Source organism: Talpa occidentalis, unplaced genomic scaffold, assembly GCF_014898055.3.
Source record: "Talpa occidentalis isolate TD23 unplaced genomic scaffold, MPIMG_talOcc4v2.1 talOcc4.3, whole genome shotgun sequence".
Taxonomy (NCBI): Eukaryota; Metazoa; Chordata; class Mammalia; order Eulipotyphla; family Talpidae; genus Talpa; species Talpa occidentalis.
Window position 1 is genome coordinate 47230965 of NW_023603184.1, and position 22819 is coordinate 47253783.

The window sequence follows — 22819 nt, forward strand, 5'->3', positions numbered from 1 at the left end:
TGTAAAAATGATACTCTAAATTGAAAAATAATAAAGTTATTTACAACAAAATCTAACTGAATTACTTTTTCTTAAGTCACAAAAATAATCAGTATTGGATCAAATAAAATAGAAAAGGTCATATTACTTTCAGTGGAGAACATTATATAAGTTATACTAAAAATTTTATATAGTTATGTAATTTTTCTCACGTGACTTTTACATGTAGAAGATACAGCTTTTATTCTTTACTATGCAAGAAATTATGATTTATACATAGATCTGGTACGATTAAACAGAGAGTAACTTTTATCAAAAGCCTGTTTGTAACTATTTAATAACCACATAAAGATTTATTTGGTCTTATTAGTCATCAAGTTAAGATCTGTATGAGATCAGTAATTTTATGAGCAATAAAGCAAAATTTGTATCACCTGGTTCTCTGCTCTCAGATTTGCAAATTCACTTTTCTCTAGGATAACCATGTCTTTCCTGATGGAGTCCAAATGAGCCATTAATTGTTGTACTGTTATTTCCTAGAAAGCAACATTAAAATAACCCATGACCGATGGAATGCCATGCCTTGACTTGAAACTGTTTTCATGAAACGTTTTGAATTGAATTTGTTAAGCTACAAGCTATAATGTTGGCTAAGTAAAAACAAAACAAAAACATGAAACTTATATATCTGAAATATCAAAATAAAAAGAGTAGGCGATTCAAGGAAGAAAAAATATTTGAGAAATAAATGTGGAGATCTTTTTATTGAAAGAATCCTAATAAAACAGTAGTTAACCTCTAAAGAGTTCCTCAATAAATAATGTTTTAAAAAATATCTAATAGAAAGAGATTTTTTTTTTATTGCTTTGATTTTGATTTCTGTAACCAGAAAATTACAGGGTACTAGATAAGACTCAGAAGTCAGGTAGAAACAAAACAGGCAAAATTATTGTTAAAATAAGATCCCGGAGTCTCCCTGGTGATGCTGGGGTTAAAGTCTCAGCACTATTAAGTTATCACCAGCCACTGCAGCTTGAGTTCCATCCCTGGCTCCCTAGCAGGGGCTAACCCACACGCCCAAGCAGACCTCTCCTGTCTTGCCTGCTGCTCCCCTCTGCAGTATATTTCAGTATATCTGCCCGTTCTACCTCCCACTCTGTCTCTGGTGAATCCTCTCACCCCCCACAACTCTGGCCTTACACACCAGTTATTGTATGCATAAATTAATAAAATCTTTAACAAAAAATAAATTAAATAACGATCCCTTATCAGCATAATATGATTAATTTTGTCTAAGCTTCTGAGAATTTCTTCTATATTTGGCACTACATAGAATATGTGAAAGAAAAGATGGCCTCTGGAGGCAGATCAAAATGGTAGAGAAAGTTCCTGCACTCACCTTTTCTCACAGACACATCAAATAAGCATATGTGGACAAATTCTTTCTGAAAAAGATCTAAGAATAACATGAACAGCTCTTCCAGAACAAGAGCCAAAAGGACCACACCAAAATGGGTAGGAGAGGTAGAGACTTGGTTTTGCAAAAAAACTCCACCTCCAGGGGCCTCCTACTTGCGCAAGGGGTTAAGCACTGCACTATGAAGCTATCCGCGGCCTCTGCAGCACAAGTTCGATCCCCAGCCGGCCAGGGAGGTACCAATATGGCGCAGCAGACCTCTCCTGTCTCGCCTGCTGCTCCCCTCAGCAGGGTATTTCAGTCAATCCTCCTGTTCTGTTCCCCATTCTGTCTCCGGTGAATCCTCTCACCCTCCCACACCTGAAGTCTGTACCCCAGTTCTTGTATGCATAAATTAAAAAAAAAAAACCAAAAACTCCACCTCCAGTTGCAGCAACCCACAGAATGGGAGGGATCTCATAAATAAGGACCTTCCTTCTGAACAGTGAGGATCTTGTTCCCACGCCAGGCACCACAACACTTAGGGACCCTCACTGAAAAGAAAAGCCCCCCAAATAACTAACTTTGAATATCAAAGAGGCTTGAAACCAGGAGACCCAAGAGGGAGGAAGGTAATGGGAGAGTCTAAAAGGCCAAGTGTGCAGAATTATCTTGGGGACCAACGCAAAAGAGACTATTTGAAAAGTACTTAAGTCATACAAGAAGATGATTCATTAGCTACTCTTAAAGGATCTGTTCGGGGGGCAAGAGTCTGCAGGAGCTCATTACAGGAAGGGAGACCCTGACAGAGCCCATCTCTGTTCTTATACTCAACCATATTGGAGCTGGATATAGCTGGTACCATTTTAGCACTACCCCTATTTTGCTAGAGACGGTAGACTTGCCATATAGGCTTAACATATATAGATATATATACACACATAGACATTTTAAAAAATTTTATATACATTTTACATCATTCTTCCTTTTTGTACAATGTATGCTTTCTCCTCTCAGGTGTAGTCCTATATAATTCCCACCACCAATTCACCGGTGCACCATCACTGTAATCCCTTGTGCTCTTCCCTCCCCAGTTTTGATCCCTCTCCCTCCCCCTCCCCTGCACAGTGTCTCTGATTTATAGTTTAGGCTTAACAGATATTTATAGAAAACTCTACCCAAAACCCTCATTGCTTTAAGTGTACATGAAACATTTGCAAGAACAGATCACATGATTGAACAGTTGATTGTGAGTAAAACCACAAATGTCAAATTCATATCAAATATTCTTTCTCACTGTAATGCCATTAACCTAGAAATCAACTTAAAAAAAAGAAAGAAAATATAAATACATGGAGCCTGAACAATATGCTGTTGAACGTTACTGACTAAAAAAGGAAATTAAAACAAATAAAAAATACCTTGAGACTAATTAAGATACAAGTTACCAGAATCTATGGGATGCACCAAAAGGGGTGTCAAGAAAAGATAACAGGAATAAAACATCACATTAAGAAACTAGAAAAATTCCAAATAAACAATTTAATGCTACACCTATGCTGACTTGAAAGAGGGGAACAAAGATCACCTAAAGTTGGAAGGGAAGAAATAATAAAAACAGGGCCTCCCGGCTGGTTGAGCACTGCCTTGCGAAGCTGCCTGGCAGCGCCGGTTCAATCCCTGGCCGCGGGGCGAGGGTCCCACAATGCGTGCAGACCTCTCTTGCCGCCCGCTGCTCCCCTCAGCAGTGTACTTCGTCAGTCTGTCTGCTCTTCTCTCCCCTCTGGCTCTGGTGAATTCTCTCACCCTCCCACGCTTCTGACTGTACCCAGTGCTTGTATAAATAAATAAATCTTAAAAATAAATAAATAGAAGACTCTTTTACTGACTTCACCCTTATTAAAAAAAATAATAAAAACACTGAGTAGAAATAAATAGAGATTAAAAAAGACTAAAGAAAAGATCAATTAAAGGGTTGATTGTTTGAGACACTAAACAAAATAGACAAATCTCTAGCTAGGCGTGGCTAACTAAGAAGACAAAACATTACTAGACAGAATCATAAATGAAACAGGAGAAATTACCACAGGTGGCACAGAAATATAAAGGATCCTAAGAGATTACAATGAAGAGATGGAAAGACATCCCTGGTGTCTTGGGGAAAATTGACATAATAAAAATGAACTACAGTACCTAACGTGATACATAAATTTAACACAACCCTCACCAAAGCACCAGCACCATTCTTCAAAGAAATTAAATAAAACATATAGAAATTTTCATGAAATCATGAAAGGCCTCCAATAGCAAGAGCAATCCTGAGGATAAAGAAATGCAGGTATCATGTTACCTGACTTTAAACTACACTATAAAAAAGCAGTACTAAAAACAATATGGTCTCGACATAAAAACCCTAAGTAGAAAAATATTATTCAGTATTAAGTAATGAAATCTATTAAAAGTATAATCATCAAAACTACTGTGGTGGGACTCCCTGGTGGGACTCCCTGGCGGTTGAGCACTGGGCTGCGAAGCTGCCCGCAGCCTCTGCAGCACCGGTTCAATACCCAGCCGCCAGTGAGGGTCCCACATGGCGCACAGACCTCTCCTGCTGCTCGCTGCTCCCCTCAGCAGTGTACTTCGTCAGTCTGCCTGCTCTGCTCCCCACTCTGGCTCTGGTGAATTCTCCACCCTCCTGAGCTTCTGATTGTACCCAGTGCTTGTATAAATAAATAAATCTTTAAAACAAACAAAAAAAAACTACTGTGGTACCTTCACAGAACACAAATTCAGAATATAATTGAATATAAGTAAATTCAGAATATAGTTGAATTTGTGGATCAAGCAAACTTGACTTAGGGTGGCTCTCACTGAAGTATGAAGCACATCTGCCTGGAGCCTGGAGTTGGAGACCCACATTCCATGATATTTTTCTGTCTTATTCTATCCTAGAGTGGAGTGGCAATGGAATTAGACTCAAGGATTGAATGGAATTTTAATTTTGCCACCACTAATAAGAAAGCTTAGTAGTAATATTCCCACATCAAATTCTACATTTTGAATCTAAGATTTGATGGTCCTGATAGCATAAAAATCCCTCAAATCATTGTTTTAATTCACTGATTATATTATAGGTAAACTTAGAAATCTGATGTAGGAATAAATTACTTTATTAAAAATGTCAATAGTTCCAATTAGCTCTTTTAGGATGGCATTGAGATTTGGGGGAATTAAGTGCTTAGCTTTTTCTTTAGTGGATTTACTACTCTGTTATGATCCCGAATAGATTAAGCTATATAATACTTATGCAAATATTAAGGTAAACTAAATCTAGGAGTTGAATGCCTTTAATTCTAAATGTCCAGTTAATTGGAGATTACAGTAAAAATCTTTACAAGCCATCAATCCTTCATAACTTTCAAAGTAATGAAATTTTATGAATGTGATAATATTTAAGAAAGAAATCCTAATTTCTCTTTGCTGTGAAACAGATATCTGAGGAAGGAAGCTTAAATTTTAAAAGATAAAAAAATTAAGAAAGTATAACCACAGGAAGAAAAGATTCTTAAACATAGTGAATTAATTCATAATTGACAGACTATTAATTATTATTCCAGTAAAACTCATTTAGCTTATTCCATACTTGGTATAAAATTAATGATTGGGGAGATCTGGCAAACCGGTGTTTGCCAGAGTGGAAGGGGTTGAGGGCTGGCAAAATACGTGAAAGGGATCAAGAGGTACAAACTGGGCTTCCCCAGTGGTGCAGCAGGTTGAGTGCAGCGCTGTGAAGCTGTCCTCAGCCTCTACAGTGCAGGTTCGATTCCCGGCCCACCAGCGAGATTCCCACATGGCAAAGCAGACCTCTCCTGTCTCGCCCGCTGCTCCCCTCAGCAGTGTATTTGTCAGTCTGCCTGTTCTGCTCCCCACTCTGTCTCTGGTGAATCCTCTCACCCTCCTGCGCCTCTGGCTTGTATCCCAGCATTTGTATAAAAATAAATAAACCTTAAAAAAAAAAAAAAAAAGAGATACAAACTCCCAGTTTCAAAATAAGTCGTGGGACTACAGTCAGTAATATTGTGAAAAAAATTTTAAAACCTCATTTAGGATAGTGATGTTTATACAACAATGCAAATATACTTAATGTTACATACTGTACAATCAAAAATAGTTAAAATGGTAAATTTTATATATTTTTTCACAATAATGCTTGAAAAAGATGTTGCTTTTTGTCTATAACACTACAATGGATCACTGAATCTCTTTGATCCTCTCTTCAGTGGCAAAATGGATTAATTATACCCATGTCTCTTACTTCATAAGTTCTTAGTGAAGGACGTTATTTGAATTAAAGAAATTTGCATATGTAGTCATATTAAGGCATTTTAGGTGATTTATGAAGTCCTTCCCAGATATAAGTCTATTCCAGATTTGAAAGTTTGTGAAAATTAAACAATTTGCATGACTGGAAATAGTTTGTTTTATATAAAAAGGTAAGTGGGCCTCCCCAGAGGCGCAGCAGTTGAGTGCTGGGTTGCGAAGCTGCCCGCAGCCTCTGCAGCGCCAGTTTGATCCCCAGCTGCTGGCGAGGGTCTCACATGGTATCCAGGCCTCTCCTGCCATGCCCGCTGCTCCCCTCAGCAGTGTATTTCATCAGTCTGCCTGTTCTGCTCCCGGCTCTGGCTCTGATGAATCCTCTCACCCTCCCGTGCTTCTGACTGTACCCAGTGCTTGTATAAAATAAATAAATCTTTAAAAAAAAAAAAAAAAAGGTAAGCTCTTCTATTCTGGTGGACTTCCTATGTAGAAAATCTTGTTTTACTAATGATTTACCACCACCTCAAGATTCAAATAATATATCTCACACAATGCAAGATTTGATAAAATGTTATTCTCTGTTATTATTTTGCTATTAGTATTTTAACTCCTCAATCTCTAGGTACTGATATTTTCAAGGTTGGTTTGTTTTTTTTTTTCAGTCCCATTAGAACAGCAAGGAAGATGAGGTATTTACTGAAGGTGGATGGCAGACAGAGACAGGTTATGAAAAAGACTGTTTAATGAAACTGCCAAAAGTGATAAAAAAAATGAAACATTACCTGCTGTGCTTGAGTGACCATTTCCTTATAGATAGTATCCAGGCTCAAATTGGATAAAGTGGTTAAAGCTGATACAATTGTTTCAGCCTGTGTTTTGTCAAATCCTGTGGGTAGCATATAGGTATTTATGTATTTTTAAAAAGTGCACACCCTTATCAGAATAGACAGGGTAACTTTCTTCAAGATTTAAGTAACACTTTTAAATATATACATGATTACAATAAAAACTACTTTCTAAATTTTAATTCCCTCTGACCTATTTTCCTACATATCTATCAATCTTGGATATTACTAGTCTTTCTTATTTTTGAATGAATAATTGGCATATGAATGACACTGCATGGTATTATAATTTGGACCTAAAATTTGCATTTCTTTGGTTGTAGTGTGGGCAGGTATCACTGCATGTATTTAAATTTATTTTTCTGTGAGTTGCTTGTTTATAGATTTTGCTTATTTTTCTGTAAAACTGCCAAACTTCTTACTGATTCATATCAAATTTTTGTATATTGAAGCAGTAAGCCCGCTGTCAGATGTGTTGCTAACATTTAACTTTATGGATGATATGCTTTGATATACAGGTAATTTAAATATTTCTGCAGTTAATATCTGTCAGATTTTACTTTCATTACTTTTGAGTTTTATGTCTTATTCCTCACTCTAAATGTTTTAAAATAGTCTATAGTCTAGTGTTTTTCAGTTTCTTTTTCTTTTTACTTAGCTTTTAATCTAGAATCTATTTTCAGTATGGTATCCATTTTTTTCATGGCTAGTCATTTCTCACTTGAAGTACTTCCTTTCCCTGATTTGTAATGGCTTATTGCTTGCTACACACACACACACACACACACACACACACACACACAAACTTTTGAATGCACTCCTATTAATCAATGTTTCTATTTCTATAGCATCACATAATTGAAATTACTTTTTGATATCTGGTAGCTCTTGTGTTTGTTCTTTGATTTCTTATTTTGCTATTCTTGTTATTCCATGTTCTAGTTATTGCACAAGAACTTTAGAATCAGTGTAGAAACTAGAGTTTTGGATTTTTAACATAATTGCAATCATTGTGCATATGCAATTTTATAATGTTTTTTTCATTTAATTTCTTGAACATCTTCATAGCATGTTCTTCAAGAATACCATTTTTATGACTGTTAAATGTTTCATCATATGACAAGCACTAGTGATTATTAACTGTTCATAATAGTGGTATTATCTTGACTAGGTAATTTATTGAGTGCTGCTAATTTACTTCTTTCATGAAGTACTTCTCTTTCTCACCGTGAGTTTCCAAGTCTTGAACCAAGGCATGGGTATCGAAAGTCAACTTCCTTTGTTCTAAAGGAATTATGTCCACCGGCCTCATATCATATCCTTCCTTGGCTGTGGTGGTTAAGAAATCTGAAAAGAAAATATTTTTCTTTAGTACTTAGCATTTCCCCCATATTTTATAGCAGAGTTCCAGCTCTTCCACTTATAATCCTATAATCTCAAGAAAGCTACTTGACTCCTCTGAGTCCCTGATTCATCTGATATGTTTCCATTATTCTGTACATGGCAAAATATAATAAATATTTCCTTTCTTCTTTTTAGTATTTTTAAGTCAGTCTAAACTTGTAATATATAATATGCAATATATAATATACAACTATTGCTAATAGTATTAATAATTATATACAATATATAATATACAACATATAAACTATTATTTATAACATAATGTAATACTATTGCTGCCACATCTCTTACTACTACAGAGCAGAAACTGTCCAGTTCTCAGTGCTCAGAAGTCTTTCACAGAGCTATGATGGTTTTTCATACCTATATCCCCATCTAATACTGTTCTCTGTATTCTATCCAGTTTATTGCTTACCTAGTTCTCATTTCTTATCCTGATAACTGTTTGTCTCACTAAACCAGGAGGTAAATTCCACAAGGCCTTGCCTGTTTTCACAACTGTGACTTCAGTACCTACAATAATGCTTGAAAATAGCTGGGTCACAATATTTTATTGTTAAATCAATTGATGAATTTTAATTTCTGGAGTATGTACTTATGTCAATAAAGAGCCCTATGAAATGACTGTCATTTTTGAAATAAATGTCCTGTTTCGATAAATCCCAGTTTTTAACCTAGATACTGTAAAGTCCTTTTCCATATATATATTGCTGATGAATTTATTAGAAGTTATTCTTTTTCCAAGGGAGAACTCTGCCCATATTAATTTATTTTATTAATATTACTTGGTGTGGAATAAAATAACTTAATTAGCATAACTACTAATTAAACACGATGTACTATAGTAGATGCTTGATGTATTACTAGGGCAATGTTACATGATACACATTTTCAGATAATAACACCCAGCCTAGGGAAGTTGAAGGGTTTTGCCTGACAGAATCAGGATGCAGACTCACGGTCTTCTCCAAATCTCATGTTCTTTCCATCACCCCATGCTGTCTTTCTTAATTTATTCAAAGCTACTCACGATATTTAGGTACTTAAAAGACAGAGTTACAACCTCAGGATGTGCTAGGTTAATATGATTAATGTGATTCCTTCCTATGTCTTTCCAACAAACACCGGCACATTAGGCCCTACGTTAGGCATAGGGACAATGAGTAAAACCAGATATAATCGATGTCTTCACTGATTTTTCTACAGGCAGGAAACAAACATTTAAAAAAAAATCTAAACATAAATTCTAAATTCGAATGATAAGAGTACTGTCAAGTCTTTTAGATTAATTCATTGAAATACTTAGATAAATTCTGTTTAATCAGGTAAGAGGAAGCAGATACAAAGGTGGATCAATTTTGAAACACATATTTAATAGCACAGTGGTCAGCACTGAGTGCCATCTAGAAAGGTTAAGCACTGCACCTTGTGTGTCAGTGTTAGACCTAAGGAAGAAGGGAAAAGGAAAAGTCAGAAAAAGAAGAGCAGGTTTCAATAATAGTTCTAATAATAATTGCATTATTGATAAAGACTCCTTAGTCCCTTTTCTTTGACACAAGGTAGTCTTTTACCCGGCATTTAGAAGTCAGTAATAGTGATTATATAACATCTTACTGTTTTCATACTTATTTCTTATCCTTGAAATTCTCATGTTCTGGATGAGGAAAACTGATGCTCAGAAGAGTTAAGTAAATCATGCGAGATCTTTTTTTTTTTAAAGATTTATACAAGCACTGGGTACAGTCAGAAGCGCGGGAGGGTGAGAGAATTCACCAGAGCCAGAGCAGGGAGCAGAACAGGCAGAAGGACCGAAGTACACTGCTGAGGGGAGCAGCGGGCGGCAGGAGAGGTCTGCTCGCCATGTGGGACCCTCTCCCAGTGGCCAGGGATCGAACTGGCGCTGCAGAGGCTGCGGGCAGCTTCGCAGCCCAGCGCTCAACCGCTGCGCCACCAGGGAGGCCCTCATGCGAGATCTTATGGTTTGAACACTAGCGAGGTCAGTAGTTTGTCTGATTTCAGTCAACAAACATTTGAATGACTTCCATGAAGAGAAGCTTCTTGCTGAGTGTGGGTAGTCAGATGCCCGATCCTTGACAACAAATCTATGCAGGGTGCAGCTCTAGTCTCATACCCCACCATGTTCTATCTGGTCTTCTGGTCTCAAGGGCTTTTTCATTTTAGTTCCACAAAAATGCCACATGCCTCCATTTCAGGGCTCTCCTAAGGAGTCTCTGCTCTGAACAGCCTCTGTTCAGAAAGCTCCACTTTTCTTTCGCTACTCCCGTTTATCCTTCAGAGCTCAGTACAAGTGTCTCCTCTTCTAGAAGACCTGCCCAGACTCCTCGAGGTCAGGTCTTGCTTGTTAGGGTCTTTCACAGTACTCCGTAATATTCCTCACTACATCTCTCACAGTATAAACCTTTATGATTGTTAATCACTTACTTCCCACTATGCTGGGGTCACGTCAGCAAACCACAGTCCCATCCGTTTTTCTAAAAGGTTTATTGCAACACAGCCACACTTACTCATTTATGCCTTCTCTATAGTTGAGTATTTGCAATTGAATGCGTAGCCCATTAGGCCTAACACAGTCACCATCTTCATCTTTAAAGAAGTTTGCTGACTCCTGCATTAGACTATAAAGTCCTTGTCATCAGGAACCATACCTGTTCTTACCTACCACTGGATCCCCAATGCCTAACATAATTCTGGGCCCATCATAGGTATTAGCTGTAAGCACTGTGGTAGGTGTTGTGGGTAAATGATGAACAGCTGTGGGTTTTTTTTTGAGTTGTGATGATCAAGGTATAACCATAAGTGAATACTGAGGAGATACAGTTGGCCCACGCTTAGAGAACTTATTCACACAGGAGGAAAAGAATGAACGAAATTCATGAAGGCACGGGTTGCTTATCCACTTCCACCTTGGGCTCTGTGGAGATGGTGAAGGCTAAGAAGGCTAAGAATGCAGAAGGGTGCGTGCAACATTTCTTCTATGTGCTCAAATATTCCAGTCATCTTGTGCTCAGCTCTAGTAGGGAGACATTTACACCCACTCGCAGTTGGACTTTGGGGGCATTCCTCTTCAGAGGCACTAAGGAACCGGAAAAGCCATCTGATGTTCATAGCAGAGCATCATGCTCACTCATCTGATAACATCTGAGCACTTCAACTCGCAAGCACTGCTTAAGAGTAAGAATCATTAAGAATAAGAATAAGGTAGAAGAGAATCAATGTTTCCAGCACAGGGTGGAATAACAGGCCCTTAATACTGTAAAAGTTTCTAGAACCAACAAGACTGTACAAAACCCTCAAGCCCTTCATTTCATTTTTCTTTCTTTTGATTATTTCATACTTGTGGTTTTTACAGTGGGAAGAAAACACACAATGAGAGTCACAAGTTACTCACTTGTGTATCTCAGACTGGAACTCTGACTACACCTCGAACCATCCTGCCTCTTCGCTGAAGAAAGCCAGATTTTATTTTTGATAAAATTGGTAAATACAATGTCTCATTAAACCTAAACTGCAACTTTTATATTAATTTGCTGTTAAGTTTAGAGCAGAAACACTTAAGTGATATGGTCGTTAATATATATCTCTACCTGCTGGTTTGTTGCTATATGCTCTGCTAGTTGTATCCAGATACCAAGATTAATTAATTAAAAATTAACACATCCTTGGGCCTCCCTGGTGGCACAGGGGTTAGAGTCTCAGTGTTCTGAAGCTATCGCCAGTCACTATGGCATGAGTTCGATCCCCAGCAGGGAGCTAATACACATGGTGCAGGAGACCTGTCTCACCTGCCACTCCCCTCAGCAGTATTTCAGTTGAGCCTACAGTTCTGCTCCCTACCCTCTCTGGTGAATCCTATTACTTCCCCTTCCCCCTCCCACATATCTGGCCTGCACCCCAGCTCTTGTATGCAAAAATAAATAAATCTTTTAAAAACAGTTTAAGAGATCCTTGGGCTTACCCCTGGAGACTGACTCAGTATTTTTGGCACAGTCTCTAGTAATCTTTGTTTTTAAAAACATCCCAGTGTTTCTGATGTTTTGCTAAGTTTGGGACGTTAGTAATGGATTAGGAATCTAGAAGTACTAGTCACAAAACTAAGACAAGTCACATCACCTTCTCGTGTCTTCCCTTATTCATCTTTAACAGGGAATTGGGTTAGATGATGACTAAGACCCTCCCACAGGTTAGAGGTCAATGTTTCAAATTTCTTGATTACTAACACTATTAGGAAAGTTTAGGCAACTTGTACACAGTAAATTTCCAATAAATATTTTAGTGATAAGTGACACAAATCATAGTAGGTTTAAGAGGCCCAGAACACTCATATTCAAGTGGGGTATTCAACAAATATGTCACAAAATGAACATCTATTGTATTTTCCAGATGATCTATACTTCAAAATTCATTCTCTAAAAATGTTTAATTCTGTGTTTTCATTTGGGTAAACATACTCAGTTTACAAAAACAGGATTAAGATGGGGGGAACTTCCCAGGGTTGAAAAAATGCTACCACTTTTTGTAAAGCTCATCATACGCGTGTGTAGGCGAAACACCTAGACATGTGTAACTGGAGGCCTTGCGAAGAGCCCTGACGGCTAAACAGCAGTCTGAGCTCCACAACTGCAGTCTTGCTATGAGAGTAAAATGCAACCATGAGCTAATAATCAGCACAAAGAACAACGTGCTGTGGGGGAGATGTGCTTGGGTATTGAGTGGCTCCCTTCAGCTGACAATGCAGATTAAAGAAGTGCATTATCTCAGGGAATGCCAAAACTGGTATAAAGTGCCAACTCTGTGGATTATTTTTTAAGAGTTTGATATGGGGGGTGGGGAAGATTCTGAAAAAGTGCTTCCGAGTAAAGTCTGGTGTTCTTCAAGATGCCAAAAGGGGAGCGGGTGGCTTGAACACCCGAAGGCTCCAGCCTTCATGTTCTGTGTCCTGAACGACCATTCCGTGACTGCAGAGAACTGGAAATCACTTCGAGATGACAGAGGCCTGACCTGAAACGTGTGCCATGTAGTCTGTCAAATACCTGGCCTTGGGGTCAGCATTTAAACAACGCCGACCAAGTGTGAAGAGGCCGGGGAAGGGGAGAGAGGTCCCAACACAGAGTAAAGCGGCTCCTCACAGAGCTACAGCGGCGGGGACAGGCGGCTTCACTGGACACAGAGAAGGAAACACCATCTGGGAAAACAGGGGCTGGCGGAGCGGAGGAGCAGCCGAGCGGGCCCGGGCCTAGACAAGCCCGCTCCCGGGAGCACAGCAGGCGCGGCTCCGGCCTCTCCTCAGGGCCGTCCAGCGGGTGGGGCGCTCGGAGGAGGGTGCAGGGAGGAGAAGGAGGGTGCAGGGAGAAGGAAGAGGGCCCGGGGACTAGGAGGAGGGTTTGGGGAGGAGGGCGCGGGGAGGAGGAGGGCGCAAGGAGGAAGGCGCCGGGAGGAGGGCTCAGGGATGAGGAGGAGGGTGCGGGGAGGAGGAGGAGGGCGCAAGGAGGAGGGCACGGGGAGGAGGAGGGTGCAATGAGGAGGAGGAGGGCGTAAGGAAGAGGGTGCTGGGAGGAGGAGTAGGGCACCGGGAGGAGGAAGAGGGCTGGGGAGGAGGAGGGCGCCGGGAGGAGTAGGGCGCGGGGAGGAGGAGGAGGGCGTGGAGAGGAGGAGGAGGGCATGGAGAGGAGGAGGAGGGCGCCGGGAGGAGGAGGGGGGTGCCAGGAGGAGTGGGGTGCCAGGAGGAGGAAGAGGGCTGGGGAGGAGGAAGAGGGCTGGGGAAGAGGAGGGTGCGGGGAGGAGGAGGAGGGCGCTGGGAGGAGGAGGGAGTGGGGAGGAGGGCACCGGGAGAAGGAACAGGGCCCAGGGAAGAGGAGGAGGGCAGCGTGGGGAGGAGGGCACGGGGAGGAGGAGGAGGGCGCAAGGAGGAGGGCACCCGGGGGAGGAACAGGGCACCAGGAGGAGGAGGAGGGCTTAAGGAAGAGGAGGGCGCAGGGAGGAGGGCGCGGGGAGGAAGAGGGCGCCGGAGGAGGAAGGGGGGAGGAGGAGGGCGTGGGGAGGAGGGCGTAGGGAGGAGGGCGCCAAGAGAAGGAAAATGGCCCGGGGAAGAGGAGGAGGGCGGCGTGGGGGAGGAATAGGAGGGCGCGAGGAGGGCACCGGGAGGAGGGCGCCGGGAGCGGGAGGAGGGCGCGGCCCCGCCTCCGCCTCGGCTCCCGGGACAGGCGCGCCGCAGCGCCAGCTCCCCAGCGCAGCCCAGCAGCCGTGACACGGCGCCTCTCTCACCTCTCCGCAGCGCCGGCGACGGGCGCCCGCGGGGGCTGACAGCCGGCGGGCCCAGCCGCCTCCGGGGCGCGGGCGTCTCCACACGCAACGGCTCCACATGTCCCAGCTGGTCCGCGGGCGGGCGGAGCTCAGGTTGAGGGTCGCGCGCGGGCGCTCGGGCGCGGGAGTTCCGGCCCCGCGAGCATGCTGGGAAATGTAGTTTCGGGCCGCGGCCACTCGGCCCCGGCGCAGCGTCGGGGGGCGCGTCACGCAGATGGGCCTGCGGACGGGCGCACGCTCAGACGTAGCTCGGCGCGACTCCGCTTGTCCCAGCGCTCCTTCCCACCGGGGGTTGCCGCCGCCGACCTAGGAAAGCGGGGTCCTGTCGGGGAACCTTCCGGCGCCTCATTCCTGGTAACCACGTACCGCTGAAGAGCTGAGACGCCCCGAGTGCGAGCGCCCCTTACGCGCCGGGGCGGAGCCCGAGCCACAGCCGCCCACAGCGCCGCGGAGCCCGATGTCCCGCCGCGGTGCGGCCGGGGTGCGCGGACACCCCTGGAAGGCCGGGGCGGGCGCGCTCGTGCCTGCTGCTTCGCGCTCTGGTGCGCGGGGGACAAACTGTCAGTTCCCCTCGGAACCCCGAGTTCCCCGTGCGGTGGGCGGTGTCTGGTATTCGCCACTCCCCCGCTCAGTCTCGGCGACTCCAGGCTCTGCTCCCTGCGGTCAAGTGCTGCTCCCCTCAGCAGGGTGTTCCAGGCGGTCTGCTCTTCTGCTCCCCGCTCTGTCTCTGGTGGATCCTCTCACCCCCCGCACCTCTGGCCTGTACCCCAATTCTTGTATGCATAAATAAATAAATAAATATTTTTAAGAAAAATTCTATCCTAAGATAAAATAATCACATTTCTAGTTAAGACTTTCAAAACTTACTAACCTTGCAATGTTGTTTATAATATGAAACATTGAAAGTAATCTAAATAGTCAAAGTGATTCATTAACTTGCAGAAAGGTCCCAAATTAGAATATTATTAAGTATTAAAAAAAATCCCAAATTAGAATATTATTAAGTATTAAAAAAAAATCCGAGTTACAGGAAATCTAACCCCCCCCACCCCGCAGTGTGTGTGTGTCCAATAGAACAATAGATCCCTGTTCTTCAGGACCGCACAGTCTAGAAAAAGATAAGTGGAGCCACAATATTTTAACTACTTGTGGTTGTTTAAATTTATATTATTTGATATATTTTTATCTTTTCTGACACAAATACAATGTTGATGAGTCACATAACTAAATCTGGGCCAATCATGTTCTCTTTTGTGAAACTGGTTACTGAATTTGGGGATTCTTAACCATTTTCAGAAGTTAGCTGAAACTATAACCAGTTGGGCACTGGACAAGGATATTCTGCCAAGTAGGCCAGAGCAGTACAGAGACGCAGACATAGGAATAGTGGATAAAGAGTCCAGATGGTATTCACCTAATAGATTTAGACGCTCTTTGACATCTCTCTACTGCTCCTGTGACCTTCCAAGTGCTCCATCGTTGCTGTTATTGGTATGCTGACAACCTGAATTTATAAAATTGTCGCCCTCAATTTATAAATTTAATATTTTCTCATAAATTTATTGAAAGTGTTATAGGACAGCCCCGATATTGAACGGGTTCCTGGCTGTGGGTCCTCACCCGCGCCCTTAAAAGGGACTTATTAATACTCCACTACAGACACACGCAAAAAGTTAATAAAAGGTTTATTTACAAGGGAAAAGGAAATAAGGAAAATGTACAACTCAGGGAGAAAATAGGGAAATAAAGTCTTTAATGCGTCCTACCCGATCCGCCGACCTGGAAACCCAAAGCCACTCTCAGAGCTGGCCTGAGCTGCTAGCTGGCGGAGAGCCAAGATGGAGGACCCTCCCCCCCCCAAAGCCCACGTGTCTGTCTTTATACTCACTTGGCTGCTTAACCCCACCCTCAGGTCCCAGCCACCTTCCCTTTGGTGGTGATGGGATTTGGAGTTCCCAGTGTCTTTAGCTTTGGCCTGGGGTGGGGGTGGAGTCCACAAAACCTGTATGGAATTAGCTTTAGGACATCCTTTTCCCCCTAACAAAAGGAACAATGGAAATCACACATATAATATACTCAGCACAGTACATGACACTTAAACATCCAATAAACAGTAGCTGTTGTAACGCCTGTTGACTTTGCTCAGTGTTGGTAGATTATTCTCCATGAGTTTCTCCATGAGTTTCTGTTTCATTTCTCTGCCTCCTGTTATGCACACTCTTTTAAAGGAAGTTTGTATAATGAACAGACTTGGGATATATTATGTCTTCTTCCTGAGCAAAAGGCCTCAAGCTTACTGCCTTTATGAAAGATTTGGGGTTTCTATCTCAGGGTCCTCTCGTTAATGCAATCTACTTCATGCTGGCATATCTACATCACCACAGGGGACAGAGAGCTGAAGGGGGGTTACATAAATATGCTGATGCTCATGCTGCCTCCTGCATCATAAGTTATTGCATCATTTGGCTTTGGCCAAGGAGTCTTGAACCTTTTGCTGCCATCCATGCAGTTGTGGCAGACAAACTTAGCTTACAGAGTAAGATCTCAGAACTTCACAATTCTTTGTTTTTTTGTTGTTGTTCTATTTTTATTTTATTTATATATATTTTACATCATTTTTTTTTATACAATGTTTGTTATCTCAGGTGTAGTCCCTATAAAATTCCCACCACCAATTCACATGTGCACCATCACCATAGTCCCTTATGCTCTTCCCTGTTTTGATCCCTCTCCCTCCCCCTCTCATGCAGAATGTCTCTGATTTATTGTTGCCTATTAATTTTGTTTTTTTATTTACTTTTTTTTTCTGATTGCTTATTTGCTTCCCCTGTATTCCTCCTATAAGTGAAACCATCTGATATTTTTCTTTTTCATTCTGGCTTATTTCACTGAGCATAAGCTCCATGCATGTTGTTGCAAAAGGCATGAGTTCATCTTTTTGATTGCTGAGTAGTATTCCATTGCATATATATACCACATCTTCTTGATCCAGTCATCTTTTTTTGGTATTTGGGTAGGTAATAGGCAATATTTTACCTATTATAAATAGTGCTTCAATAAACATAGGAGTGCAGGTATCCTTCTGAATTAAAGTTTTTGTGTCATTTGGGTAGATCCCTAGGAGTGGACTTGCTGGGTCATATGGTAGCTCCATTTTTAGTAGTTTGAGGAATCTCCACACAGCTTTCCACAGTGGTTCCTTCACAATTCTTGGCCATTGTGGAGTTGCCTTTTCTTGGACATTAAAAAAAAAAAAAACTAAAACAAAAAACATAAACAACCACATCCTTTTAATTTCACAGGAATATCTGAGAGCCAATTAGGTTAAAGACTAGATTTTGTGAGTAACGTAAAGAAACGTAATTTGTTTTAACAGCTACTAGAGTGCCTACTTAATGCAAAGATTTCTATTCCCCAAGACTTGTAATATAACAGGAAGAATAGAATAAATGTACCAATAGCTGCCACACAGTAATAGGTTAATCTCATCTAAATGTTTCAGAAAATAAGCCCTTTACTTCAGTTGAGGATGATAATTTTTGGTCATGGTTATCAAAGAGAGAAAAAATTGAGCCCCATTTTAAATATTGAGCCCCATTTTGGTTAGGTGGGGATTGTAGGAAAGAGGCTTAGGAGAGAGGATTGAAATAATCAGGAACTCTTCAATAATCTTGATTCACATTCCTTCCCACTTCCCAGACTTTGCACGTGGTGTTCTCAAAACCTGGAGCACTTTCTCCTCCCCTTTACCTGATTAATTCCATTCTCTCCTTCAGATCTCAGTTTAAATGCCACCTCTTTATGAGGCTGCACTTTCCCTACACATAGATTTGTATTTTTGTTATAGGCTCTCATAGCAACCCAGCCTTCCCTTGCTATTGCTCCTATCTGTTTTCCCCTCCACGATGAGAACATGTCTATCACTGTTTTCTCAACATTTGTGCAGAATCCCTGGCCTATATTGAGCCTCTGGTAAATAGGTGGTCAATGAATGAATGAATTGTTCAAAATATAGTCATTGGTGAAGAGACCTGATAGACTGAGTGTAGGAGTCATTTGGAAGTTTAGGAGGAATTGGGGGTGATAAAACTGAAAAGAAGAAAAAAGTTCTCTTAGAGTAGATTCTCAAAGGATTTTGACATTTTTTGAGCTCCAACTGATAAAAACCAGTTTGAAGCCTTTGCAGAAAATAACTATTTGCCATTCACTAGTGCAGGGTAATGAGTCACTTCTCCCAATGTCTGATAAGGTGGCCTGCTCAGAAGAAAGCAGCTCAGTTTCTCCGAACATCAGAAGTCACAAGGTGTTAGGGAAATGCATCCTGTTTTATTCATTGCAAAGGACCATTTATATTATTTTTAAATTTTTGAGTCCTGTGTCTAAATATATCTTACACTCTTTTACCAACCCCATGTATGAAAACCTAACTTATTTTCCTATTTTCTTCCTTTTTTAAAAATTATTTTTTAATTTATTTTTTACATCATTGTTCATTTTTAAACAATATTTGCTTCCCTCCCCCCCAACCCAGGTGTAGTCCCCATAGAAGTTCTTCAGCCAGTGCACCTGTGCGTTTTCCTATTTTCAATGAAGACACAGATGACAACTGGTTAGAGAGTGGGAGATTACCATTGCCACCCTAGCTCTAAGCTGATAAAATTCCAGCTGAAGGCAAAGAGTCTTCCCAGTTTCTCTGGGGTTTTTTCCAGTTTCATCTTCAGTGATGGTACAATTTCCTTAGGCATTTTGAATTGTCAGAAACCCTTTCGGGGATCTTCTGATGTCTAGCGGCCTGGGAAGGTAGGCTGGACACAGCTGCATCACTCTCCCATTACAATTGCTGTGACATCACGGATGCAGCCTGGATTTCTCATTTTCCCTCAGAAAAGGTGATGTAAAGGAATTTTAAGGCACTTTTTCCAAGGCAGATGAATAAGACTTTGAGAAGGAGACAGCAGAGGACTCGATGGGTTTTCTTCCTTAGCTTATTTGGAGTTCTTGACACTAGAGGGAGTCTATGAACAGAGTAGAGAACAATCCTTTGCCCTCATTTCTGCAGTGAATTTTAGAGATTTTGTTAATCCTTGAGTCAGAGGAAACCACTGTCACAAAAGTTTTGTGTTACTTTATGTTAATAGCACTTTTTGTCATGACTTGAAAGGGACCAGCAACTCTTATCCCCCCTCCACTCCAAATCTGGGGAAAATTTTATTCTTGAATTGTGCCAGGGGGCTGGCAGTGACACCTAATTACAAGTTGCTGATCACAAAGAATGAAACCAAAGAACGATTATAAGAAAATTTTTAGAAACAACTATTAAAACATACACTTTGCAATGTTACTGATACAGGGATATTACAATGTCTCTAGCTTCAAAGGACAGTGGCAGATAGAGGACTGGTCATTGTCTATGAGTTCTCACCCATGCACGCAATTGCAAGACCACTCAGGTTCAGGGAACGACAACAAAGGGGTTTATTTAATAAACAAGGAACAAAGAGTTTCTAAGGCCATAAGTGGCCAGCTATCTCACCCAAGATAATGTCCCCAAACAAAAGTCTGCTTGTTCAAGATGGCACTGTCCTGTCAACTAGGCCCTGGAGCTTGTGGCAAGCAGGAGGTCAGTGCTCACAGGTGAGGCCACTGAGATGACACTGCAGCAGCTCATAGCAGCAGTCTGAAGGCTGGACTAGAGAGTACTAGGTGCTGGACAGGTCAGTAATGCTGGCAGTAACACTGGGAGGCAGTGCCAGACTATCAGAAATAGTGGACCGCTCTCAGAGGTGACCCAGACACAGATGCTGGTCACCTGCCAACAGTGCTGGACAGTACTTGCCATAGTACTGATCACCATCAGTCACCAGAAGGCAGAGCCACCAGGGTTGACAGCTCCTTGTTAATTTTTGGCCCACACCAACAATAAACAGTTCTTTGAGACACCAGGCCAAGGCCAGTGGTGCTCCTTTCAGGCGATGTCAGAGTAGGGCAGGAGGCAGGTGCTGCAGTCAGGTCTCTGCAAAGGTCTTCAGCTTCACTTCTTTCTTTGGAGGTTGGCTCCTACCCTGCTTATATCCTCTTTTAGGGTTCCTCACCCTACAAGACTGATTGGACTATTCAATTCTAAGGGAATGGTGGGACCATTTAGCATAAATCAGCTCATTATTGATTTTCAATCTGAATAATTAACTAATGAGATGATTGAACCAGATTGGCTCATTTAGCTTGCACCTGATTGGTCCATTCTACTATCCGGGCACCAGAAATTAAAAGGAAATCTTTGGTGCCTGTACAGACCCAAACTGGGCTCTGAAAAGCTATAGCCAGAGCTGGCTTCAGTGGGGCTGGACACACTCTGAACCCAGTAGCCCTTCAGAGGGGCGGGGTGTAACAATGTAATGGGGGGGGGGTGCTGTAGCAGCACTGGGACAAGGATCCTAATTTCTGCAGGGTGGGGTCTGCTGAGAGCCCACCATGTTGCCTTGTGACTCCAATGGTCTCTCTACTCCCTGTGCTGGTGCACTGGGGCCCCATGTTCCTCCCTGCAGCCTTGAACCAAGGGCCATGGGGCTAGCTGTTGCCCCCTCTGCCAGAGCTTCCTCCAACACCTTGCCATTGCAGCCCCAGTGGGGTTGCATGCCCTGGGGTGGCATGGCAGGAGAACCACCGCCACTTACCATCACTACTGGCTTCCGCTGGCAGCATGAGCTCTAAGGGGGCTACAGTCACTCACTGCCACTTGCACTGCCCACACTCAGTGTGCTTTTGGGGTTGGACACTGGGCCAAGCTCTGGCCCTTAATCCCAGTTAGTGCCAGGGCAGCCATCAAGCATGTCCCACTGAGGTGGGCCTCTGTGTAGTTGTCCTGCAGTCTCCCACTTCAGGGCACCCGGGGTGCTGCAGAGGCATGGCTCTGGGCAGACGGTGGGAAACTCCTGCTGCTACCGCTAGAGACTTGGCTTCAACACTCAATCCTGGTGTGTGCCTGAGGAGGGGCTGCCCACAGGCAGGAACTCCTGCTGTTTCTGCTGCTTTTAGAGCAGCCCGTGCTGGCTGTTGGAGCAGCAGGGCAGGGAAACCTCACTGCTGATGCCCGCAGCTCCCACTGCTTATGTGGGGTGGGAAAAAGCCAAACTTGTCCTTCCCTACCCACCCCCCCACCCCCCAATCCCCCGCAATGGCTTGTGCTATGGGGCTCCTGTATCATTGCTTCATAACGGGCAATGTCTCTTGTTGATTACTCAAGTATTCCTTCAACTAATCCTTACGGAGCACTATCTATGGTGCCAGGCACTGTCTTTATCAGTGAGGGTCTGGACATAAGACATAGCCCCGTCCTTAAAGGGTTGCTATCACTTAATCATAATAAATATAATGATAAAGGGAAGTAAAAACTGCCATGGGAATGAGTAAGAGACTTATTCTAACCAAAGCAGGCTAGGCTTTAGTTTGGAAAGATGCTTTAAAAAGCAGTTTAGTTAAAAGGGTTTGGTGGACGATGGGTGTGTGTGTGGTTATGTAGTGTGGAAAAGTCATCAACACTAACTGAGCCGGGAAGCATATGTGAGAGGAGAGAGCCTGGCTCATTGGGAAATTTGAGAAGGGTTGGAGCAGTGGGTTTTAGGAGAGAGACTCAGAAGTAAGATTAGATACCTCCTCAGTTCTATGTAAAAATAAATAAAATCTAAAAAAAAAGAAAAGAAAAAGTGCAGCTGGCCTCCAAGGGCTCTCTGATTTCAACTGTGGTGAGAGAATTGCTGAAGGGCATGAAGCAGGAGATTGGCATCTGAAGATAAGAAACTAATGACTCTTTGCTCAGTGCTCTTGTCTGGATGTTTAGGAGTCCAGGCCATGTATTTCGTGCTGGTCCCCAGGCCTGCATGATTGACCTGGGAGATCTTTGAGAGCCCCTCTCTCTTGGCTAGCGGTGATCTCCTTTTTGGGAGAGTTGCAGTTCCATTTTCAAGCCACACGGTCAGAGAAGCCTTTCTCATTGGCTGACTTGGCTGCCTAGGTAGCAGGATTCTGGGGTCTCTTCTCCTTCGGGGACCAATCTCTGCATCAGATACAAGAGAATGACATATCTCACCAAACCCTTGCCTTGTCCCATGTCCTCCTCTCCTCAACCACAGATGGGGCATTCTTTCCTGAAGAATTCATGGCGGATGCTGTTTTTCCTCTTTTGGAGCTTGATCATATACATTAGTTCATTTGGACTCAGTAGCAATGCCACGAGCTTTTGGGATTACTGCTCCTACTAACAGATGGGAAAATTGAGGCTGAAGTGACTTGACTCAGGACACGTAACAAGGAAATAATGGTTCTCAGAAATGAACACACTGCATACAATACGGAGACGTCACCCCTGCCACTCTCCTACCCATCATCTGTTTTCATTGGGCACTTGGCACATAATGTGAGATCATGGTTACCCTTAGGGACACGTGACATCTCTTCCTTCAAGAGACTATTCCTACATCATTTTTCATTTTTCAAGAAAACAAGGTATCTAGTACAGAGGGGGCAGATAGGTTTCATTTTCATAAATACCTATTGTTTA

The 22819-nt window shown here is 42.6% G+C and overlaps 1 protein-coding gene across 1 annotated transcript in view; it reads right to left on the bottom strand.

Annotated features, from left to right (window-relative positions):
- CCDC90B (coiled-coil domain containing 90B) overlaps nt 1-22419 on the bottom strand; it is a 31489-nt gene extending 9070 nt beyond the window's left edge. The window contains exons 1-6 of the mRNA XM_037522066.2: nt 22360-22419; nt 14507-14801; nt 14224-14409; nt 7765-7884; nt 6475-6578; nt 414-515 (exon numbers count right to left, since the gene is read on the bottom strand). Coding sequence (XP_037377963.1) covers nt 414-515; nt 6475-6578; nt 7765-7884; nt 14224-14409; nt 14507-14801; nt 22360-22419 — 867 coding nt within the window. The remainder of the gene's footprint in view (nt 1-413; nt 516-6474; nt 6579-7764; nt 7885-14223; nt 14410-14506; nt 14802-22359) is intronic.
- Nucleotides 22420-22819: the final 400 nt, after the last annotated feature.